Source organism: Gavialis gangeticus, unplaced genomic scaffold (assembly GCF_001723915.1).
Source record: "Gavialis gangeticus isolate Ggan-Ray unplaced genomic scaffold, GavGan_comp1, whole genome shotgun sequence".
In the NCBI taxonomy this organism is placed as follows: domain Eukaryota; kingdom Metazoa; phylum Chordata; order Crocodylia; family Gavialidae; genus Gavialis; species Gavialis gangeticus.
In genome coordinates, this window is record NW_017729001.1 from 26,649,661 (window position 1) to 26,657,875 (window position 8,215).

Genomic DNA, 8,215 nt, shown 5'->3' on the forward strand with positions numbered 1-8,215 from the left:
TGTGTATCGTGCATTAGCCACACCGTGGGAGTAAATGCCAAGGCATTTTCCTTGGGGGGGTGCAGTTAAGCATCGCAACTGACTGAAATGCTTTTACCTGTGCAATACGGGGATTGCCTATCTGGGTCAGACTGAAGATCCAGCCCCCAATGCCCTGTCTCTTGGTGGGCATTATCACATGGTTGAGGTGCCACAATCCTGTTAGGCAAACGGCAGATTACCTGATCCCTGTGTTAGATACTGTCCTGAGCTCTAAGGCTGCTGTGATTGCAGGAGCCTGGTGGATTTGTCTCATTCACTTTGTTCTTTAATAGTGCCTTGCGCAAGTTCAGTCCCCCAGGGCCAGTCAGTGCGAACTGTTTTGGGTGTGAGTTCCTTTCGCTACAGGTATAATTATTATAATTGACAAACAGGCAAGTGTAGGACCTGAAACTGCTTCCATTTGGCTTACTGGAACCGATTGAATTTCAAGCAGATGGTGGCCTTTTCCCTTGGGGGCTGTCTCTTGCATCTACAGTTGGCCTCATAAGAATATTACTAGGAAACGCTTTCCAAATGCTACCCCAAAAGCTTTCAGGGAGCTGCATCTGTCACCCTGCTGGATGGATTGCATTGGATCTTTATTTTGGAATCTCTGCAGGCTTCAACCCCGGACAGAAGCTCTCCTGCAGGCTCTTGTGTCCGAAAATGCAGACTGCCGGGATGCCTTGCTGGCTGCCTGGAAGAAAAATCCCAAGTGTAAGTGTCTGATGTGCTGGGGTGTGGCAATTGAGCTCTTTAAATGAAGGCTGCCAGGCAGTTTGACAGAGTGAATTTGAAACTTTCAAGGACCAGACGGGCCTGAAAACACTGTTGGTTTGGGTGTTTCCATGAGACTGGCTGAGAGGAGCCCTGAAAGCTGGCATCTTTGTTACCTGGAGGAATACACTAACTTGCAAACATCCTTAAGTAAAGCAGCTTTATTTGATAGGATTTTAGAATAATGCATTATCCTCTTTTTTTTTCCCCCCAGTTAAAAGCTGTAAGGGTTAGCAGAGCATTCGCCCAGAGGCAGATTGTCTATTTTGCTCTGTATTAGATCCATGGCTGTGCCTTTCTTAGGGAGTCCTGTATTGCCCTAATGACTCTTTTCTTGTGTGTGTGTGCGCGCGCACGTGTGCGTAACTGTCCCATTGGACCTAGTTGGGACTTAGTGTCTCCTTACCCAATCGCTTTCTGATGGTGTTTCCTACTTAACCAATTTGTCATGACAGTTCAACAGTTCCTTATCTTGGGCCGTGCCCCTAAGGGTTTGAGTAACATCCTCTGACTTATCTTTGCCTTGCAGAATGTGCACAGAACCATAAAGATTTAAAAAGGCCTTGCGCATGGAGATGCCATTCCTGCAAGCTGGAAATTTAGCTACGCTGCTTGTTGCGAACACCCAGTTACAATGGGAGTCCCACTGGCTTAGCATCCCTGCCCTCTCCAAACAACTCCAAGTGCTTGCATAAGCTTCCCAGAGGACATTTAAGAACACCTCCATTCAACACCTGAACCATCAGTTGCCCAACAGTGAGAAATCAGTAGGCCCCATAATGTTTTGAAAACACTTTCTTTTGTAATTTTGCCCAAAGTAGAGTTTGGCTTTGTGAAAGATGAGTAGGATTTGTAGGCAGGGGGAATATCCTGTGCTAAGGATGTTTATTTTTAACAGCATCAGATATGCAGAATTGTATGTACCAGGTGCAACCAGGAGCAAGAATTAAGTCCTGGTGGGATTCCCACTATTCACTTGCATAAAACTTGCCTACTTGTTAGTGCATTTACATTTTGAGAAGGTGTGCAACATACTAATCTTCGTAACACTCCTGTGCCTAAGGGTTTCCCGTCTTTTTACTAGTAGGGAAATTGAGTAGAGGACCAGAGGTTCCTGTTTGCCAGTCTTTTGCACGGGCCCTACGTTCCTGTTCGTTCATAGGACCTAAATCTACAAATACTCATGCTTCCCGAGAAGCAGCCGGTATCTCCATCCAAGTCAGCGCACTACACACATGCGTCGGCATCTTCTCTCAGGCTCCAAGGAGCTAATTGAGAGGGACACACCGACACCTTCAGTTGTACCTTTCCTGAGTGGAAAACATTCTCTATCTCTGAACTTTTAATACCGAACAAAAGCAAAGGAGTCTCCCATTTGGTGTTGTGCGCGAGGACAAAGTGTGCTGAAGGAACCAAAAAAAAGCCAGCTTGCACCCAGTGGAAAAGAAAGCTTTGTAGTCCCTAGAAAGCGTGTTGGAACTGAGCCTGCCTCTTCCTCCCAGTGGAGCCTTTTTCCCCAGTTAGCCGTCTCTGCCTTCCAGTAACTCGCCTTTCTGTTTCAGATTTGCTATCTGCATATTGCCAGTGGATCCCAGAAGTTATGCATGATGAAGTAGCCAAGAACTGGCCCCCTGTCGCACAGTGAATTGTCAGGATTTCTCTTCCGCAGACGTCATCCCTCTCCCATATCTGTTGAGAACTGGCTTTCGCTAGGAGGAGTGAAGGAAAAGAAATCTCTCTGCTTAAAAAAAATGGTTTCTTAATGAGGGACAAGTGAACTGTTTGTTTTCACAAAATGATACTTGTCTTTACCTACTTTTGTTAAAAACTCTCTTTTTCAAAAATCTTTCCAGTTGTTTGGATGGAGTGTTTAGTAATATTTATTACCTTTCTGGATAATTGTATCCATTGTATTTAATAGATGTTTTTTTTTCCAGAAAAGCTTCTCTTAGACTACATTAGTCACATGGATGTAGAGTTCTTGTTCTGGGCAAGAAAAATGTTTTCTGTGCTACTGTGAGGATGTTGTAATGAAAACCCACAGTGTTCCCAGGCATCCCGTACATGTGACTGCAGGTCAAGACTCACATGAACACGCAGCTTCTTCATGTTCCCAGTACTGCGTTCACTGTGGGAATTTGCTCTGGGATCCGAGTGCCTAGAAACTCCTTCCTTCCTTTCATTTTTGCCCCTTCTTGCCTCATCTGTTTCTTCATCTTTTTTTCCGCCCCCCCGTGACTGGCTGCTGTAATGTGTTGCAAGATGTTTGCCCTTTCCCAGAGGAGAACAAAATCCTTGCGTCTTCTGTGACATGCCTGGGTTGCGTATTGCTGCTGTGGGCGAAGACGTCCACGACTGCTCTGGGAGCTGCTGCTCTCCCATTTGACACAATGGGACCTTGCCAATAATCCCACTGGTGCTCTTCCTGTTTTTTGGGGGGTGTATGCAATAGTTCACTGGAATTTTCTGCAGTGAGAAACTGTCTTTGAAAAGTAATGCTGGCAGGAAAAGGCGTGGGCTAAGATAAGCCTATTCTTATAATCTAATCTTTAAAAAAAAAAAAAAAGATTGACATTCCTAAAACCTTGCAAAAAGTTGCCCTGATTTCCTTGCCTAGGCAAGTAAAGATCCCACATTAAACTAGAGATGTATTTAAATGTAAGAAAGCTGATGCTACTTGTTTAGGGATCTCTGTTCAGTTATGTATCCTTACAGGCAATACGGCGCTACAGGGGATAAAAGGAGGGGTTTTTTGGTCTTGGGATCCATGGACACAAAACTTACGAGCAAAATAGTTGCTGAAAAGTATTTTAAACATTGTAAAAAATGTAAAATATGTTTATATTGTGGAAGGTGATTTTGTGAAATAAACTTACAATTCTATATGCAACGGCCCGGTTTGAGTTCTGCACAAGTTGGCAAAGTGCTGTGCCAAGTTCTTGTAAGGCAAGAAAAATATGAAGTCTTACTGAGTCAACGAAACACTTCCTCAGTATTGCCAAACTCAGTTGAATTGGCTGAAATATATGTTTTCTATCCTTCCAGTTCCTTTCATCAGAAACCTTTACACTGAATTGCAGCTTTAGTTATACAGTCTGTACATTTTTTTTCCCCCCTACAGTTTTTATGAAAGGGGAAAACCTTGCCTGGAAAAGAGGGAAGAACAGCTTGTCTGGGTTTTTTTATTATTTATTTCCTGGGATAAGTTGGCAAGTAAAGTGTCAGGTGATATCTCGCATGTAATCTTCCATGCCATACCTGCTATCAAGCTGGTGTTTGAGTAACACTAAAAATCAGGAAACTTGCTAAGCCCAGTCACCTCAGAAACACTGGATGTCACTTGTGCAGAGTATATGCTGAAGGGACCATATTCAATGAGATGGCTATAACAGAGCTCAGTGCTTTACAGCTAATCCCCAAGCAGCTCTCTTAATCCTGGGTGCGCAGCTGTGGTCTGCGGGTGCCGTGCTGGCATTGTGTGGTGCTGCTCAGCAAATCCATGTGTGATTAATCCTTGAACGGACCACTGGACAGAGGAGCTGGAGCCTTAGCGCAGGAGCGTTACGCCCAGGAAGCTAACCTGTGGCAAGTGCCTGCCCTTCCCTTTCCAGTCCCCTACACTGGCAGTTCTTGCTACTACATTCGTGCTGGCTGCTGGCGTTAGATCCGTCAGCAAATCTTGGAAACGGGAGATGATGAGCAGCTCGTACTCTCGTGAAAAGCTCCAGGGTCAGGCCTAGTGCTGGACACCCCAAGAACTTGATTTCCCCCTAATAGGGCACATTTACATGCGCACCTTTACTGTGCAGTAACCGAAATTACTGCACAGTGGGGGGGGGTGTCTACAGGAGCACACCTGTACCGTGCAGTGAATATGGTAATTTATGCCCACTTGAGTGTAAGCTTGATACCTGCATCGTTCAGGTATCAAATTTACACCTGTTGGGGACTCTAACCCAGACTTCCCAGGTCCGTTGTCTGACTGCAAGAGACAGGCAACACCAGCGAGGTCTTATCTCAAAGCTCTTTATTGAAGCGTGCACACAACAACAAAGAGCAGCCCATCTCCTCCAAGAACCAGCCCCCCCACCTTAATAGTAAGTAAGTTTATATAGACAGTTTCGCATCACAGATTCTACGCTTAATTGACTCAACCCCCACGGTTAGTTAGAAACTTCTAGTGTGCATGCCTAGCTACACAATAAGAGGCTTTGAGCAGTTCTTACGCATAAGCATCTTCCTTATCATCAAGCATGCAACTTTTCTTTTCAGCACTGTTACTTATGCTAGTGAGTTCAAGGTTTGTACCATCCCTGTTCATTAGCTCACATTCCAGTTGTCATACTGCATACAGAGACCTCATGATTCTCCTGTTTGTGGCCTCTCAGCAGTATTTTTCCATTTCAAATCTATATGGTGGTTTACTAGCACACAGGCAGCGAGCTCAGCCCATCTTGTGGGCCTTTGGACCCGCTTTCAAACATCCTATCTACCAATCTCCCCTTTGTCCCTAGAGGACCTGAAGAGGGGACTTTTGGGACACATCTCCAGTCATGTATCTAGGGTTTGTTACATGATAGTGCCTTTTAACTTTGGACGCTTTTTTACATAGTTGAGTGCTTACACAGCATCCACACCTTATGATTGCATAAAGCAACAAAAGTTCACAAATAATAACAACAGCATTTTTAAGCAAATTATGTAGTCGCTCACTTATATTAGGCAACTAACTGAATAAATCACTCTACCAAGAGTTCTAGCTCGGTCCATGATCCTTTGCAATCTCTTTAAGGTGCTTTGCTTTTTTCTAGGTGGCATTATAAACATTAGGAATATATACGCAACATTCTTGTCTTCTTAAGGCCCATGTTCCTCTTTGCGCGGTTAGCAAGATGTCTAGGGCCATTCTGTTTTGAAGAACTATTTGCCTTGGTTGCTTTTGCTCAGTAGCTAGATCTATGAGGGCCTCAGCAGTGGTATTAGCCATCATTTCTAACACTCCCTGTATTCTCATCACACCCTCTCCTATGCAGTAAGTGGCCCCTCTGCAAGCAAAAAAGGGCGGCACAAGTTCCAGTCCAATCATTAAGCGCTTTCTAAGTAAGGGGTCGAGACCGGTTAACATCTTTGGCGTCTTGCATGTTTCTTAAACGTCCAGAAGGAAGGTGGTCTCGATACAATACAGGAGGTTTCAACCATGCCAGATAGCATGACCCACTCCAGGAGACAGGCAGGTTTAAATAAGTCTTCTTTTCACATACTTAATATACTCCGAACAAGGGAGGTTTAGTAGACGAATTTGCACGGTGGGACACTATTGACCTGTTAGTCTCTGGGTACCAACCGGTCCAGGCAGGGAGTTTTTCAAAGCTAGGAAGGGTGGAATGATCAGAACCGGGGCAGACTGTGCGCCGCCCTTCTGAACTATTAGCTGCAGCGCAATGGATCTTTGTGCAGTTTATAGCCCATGTTTCTACATTTCCGGGATCGCTATTATCATGTAAATACCAAACTTCCCCATTAACAGGGCAATGGCTCTCACCAGGATGGTTATACCAATATGACTTAGCCCTTTTTTGACTATCTTCCAAAGATATCCTTGGTCCTCTCATGCTCCCAAGACGGGTCTCTTTAAAAAAGGCTTTACACTCACTGATTCTCAATGACACTTTTCCGATCTTTAAAAAGCACCATTCACCAGGTCTTTTCCACACCGTGAGGTACTTGCTAACCTGGATTCCAGCATCAGCCCAGGTTATATTATGGTTACCTGTGGGGTCCTTTCAAGATGGGGTCCAGGTCATGTTCATGGGGCTAAGGGGAATGGGAATCATGGGGAGACCGCTCTGGCTATCTACTGGCGTTAAGGAACATACCCAACACGAGGTATTGCTCAGAGCTGGCATACGGGCTTTCATCTCATGAGCAAAGCGAATAAAGGCATTATATTTGTATTCCTTAGTTATTCTAACTACTAAAAAAGTAAAGCAATAAACAGATGAGTCCATTGACTCCCCAGGCAACTTTTCATGGCCATCCTTTGGGGAATGGGCACCAGTTTAGGTTTTCTTGAGCCTGAACTTTAGGCCGCCCAAAGCAGTAGCAGACACGAAGGTCATCTGCTTCTGGTTCACCCGGTTCGCGGTGGGGTGAACACGCGTGGCTCCCTTGAAGTCCGACTCTGTCTGCTTCTGGGGAACCTTTTACCAGGTCGGGTTCCCTCGCGAGGTTCCTTTTGACTCTGGTATGATGAACCTAAGTGGGAAGTTCCTTGACTCGAATAGCAGTGGGGCTCACCAGGATGGTCTCGAACGGTCCTAGCCACTGAGGCTGAAGTGGGGTCTTTCGGTAAGTTTTGATCCACACCGGGTCACCTGGCAAAACAGAATGAACAGCTTCCCACAACGGGAAAGATTGAGACTGCGCTGAGTACTGTTGTCACGTTGCTAAATGCTGCTGCAAGGCTTTTACATAAGCCTCTGTTTCACAAGTCAGATCAGTGTCACTAGGTATTGAAATCAAAGAAGTAAAGGAAGGGGGTACATGTCCAAAAAGTATCTCAAAGGGCGCTAACCTAGTCCTAGAGTTCGGAGTGGTCCGAACAATGTACAAAGCCAAAGGAAGAACTTGAGTCCATTTTATCCTGAGTTCCTTACACAGCCTAGTTAGGGTGGCTTTTAGAGTTTCGCTCTCAAACATCCTATCTATCACACCCAATTAGTTACTGTGTAGTAACACGTGTGGATGCCTTACTGCGCAGTAACACTGTGTGTGTGTGTGTGTGTGTGCGCGCGCGCAGGCGGACTGACTTGGGTCTGGCTTTAATTCAAAGTAAGTAGGGTGGCCATCAGAGGACGGTCCAATTGTCCAATATTGATACAAACCCCGATGCCTTTATGCCCTCTGTTTTTTTTCTTGAAAACAATATTCTCTCGAAGAGAAAAATGGAGGACATAAAGGCGTCGGGTTTCGTATCGATAGAGGCCAGAGGAGCAGAAAACTGCGATGGCCGCCTTAGTCCCAAGTCAGTCCACCCACAGTGTTAATGCGCTTGAACTCCTGCACGGGGAGACAGTGGCTTATTCCTGCTTGCTGCACAATCATTTACCGTGCCGTAAATTTAAGCCAGCGTAAATGCACGTCTGCTAACTTCATCTGTGTTCAGCTGCCCTTGGCCCAGAGGAGTTTGGAAACCTAGGAGCCTGAGCGGGGCCTTATTTTCACGCGGGCAATGCACCGTAGCCGTCTTAACCCTGCGCAGAACAGGTTCCTTCCGGTACTCGCAGGGGGACGGTGCTTTTTGGCACTGCTCTCCCTGGGGGCCGCAGCACAGCCCTTGGAGGGGCAAGGCCGGGTGTGAGCATTTGGTGCAGTGCTTTTGCATTAGGAAAGGGGAGGTTGGGAGCTGCTGGAGCCT

The 8,215-nt window shown here is 45.7% G+C and overlaps 2 protein-coding genes across 2 annotated transcripts in view; both read left to right on the plus strand.

Annotated features, from left to right (window-relative positions):
* The window catches only part of DHX37 (DEAH-box helicase 37), a 28,484-nt gene extending 25,117 nt beyond the window's left edge, over nucleotides 1-3,367 (plus strand). The window contains exons 25-26 of the mRNA XM_019507101.1: nucleotides 641-738; nucleotides 2,361-3,367. Of these exons, the coding sequence (XP_019362646.1) occupies nucleotides 641-738; nucleotides 2,361-2,443 (181 nt within the window). The 3' untranslated portion in view covers nucleotides 2,444-3,367. The remainder of the gene's footprint in view (nucleotides 1-640; nucleotides 739-2,360) is intronic.
* Nucleotides 3,368-7,456: 4,089 nt separating this feature from the next.
* LOC109290499 (ubiquitin-like) overlaps nucleotides 7,457-8,215 on the plus strand; it is an 18,249-nt gene continuing 17,490 nt past the window's right edge. Inside the window, exon 1 of the mRNA XM_019507103.1 lies at nucleotides 7,457-7,462. The gene's annotated coding sequence lies outside the window, so the exon portion shown is untranslated. The remainder of the gene's footprint in view (nucleotides 7,463-8,215) is intronic.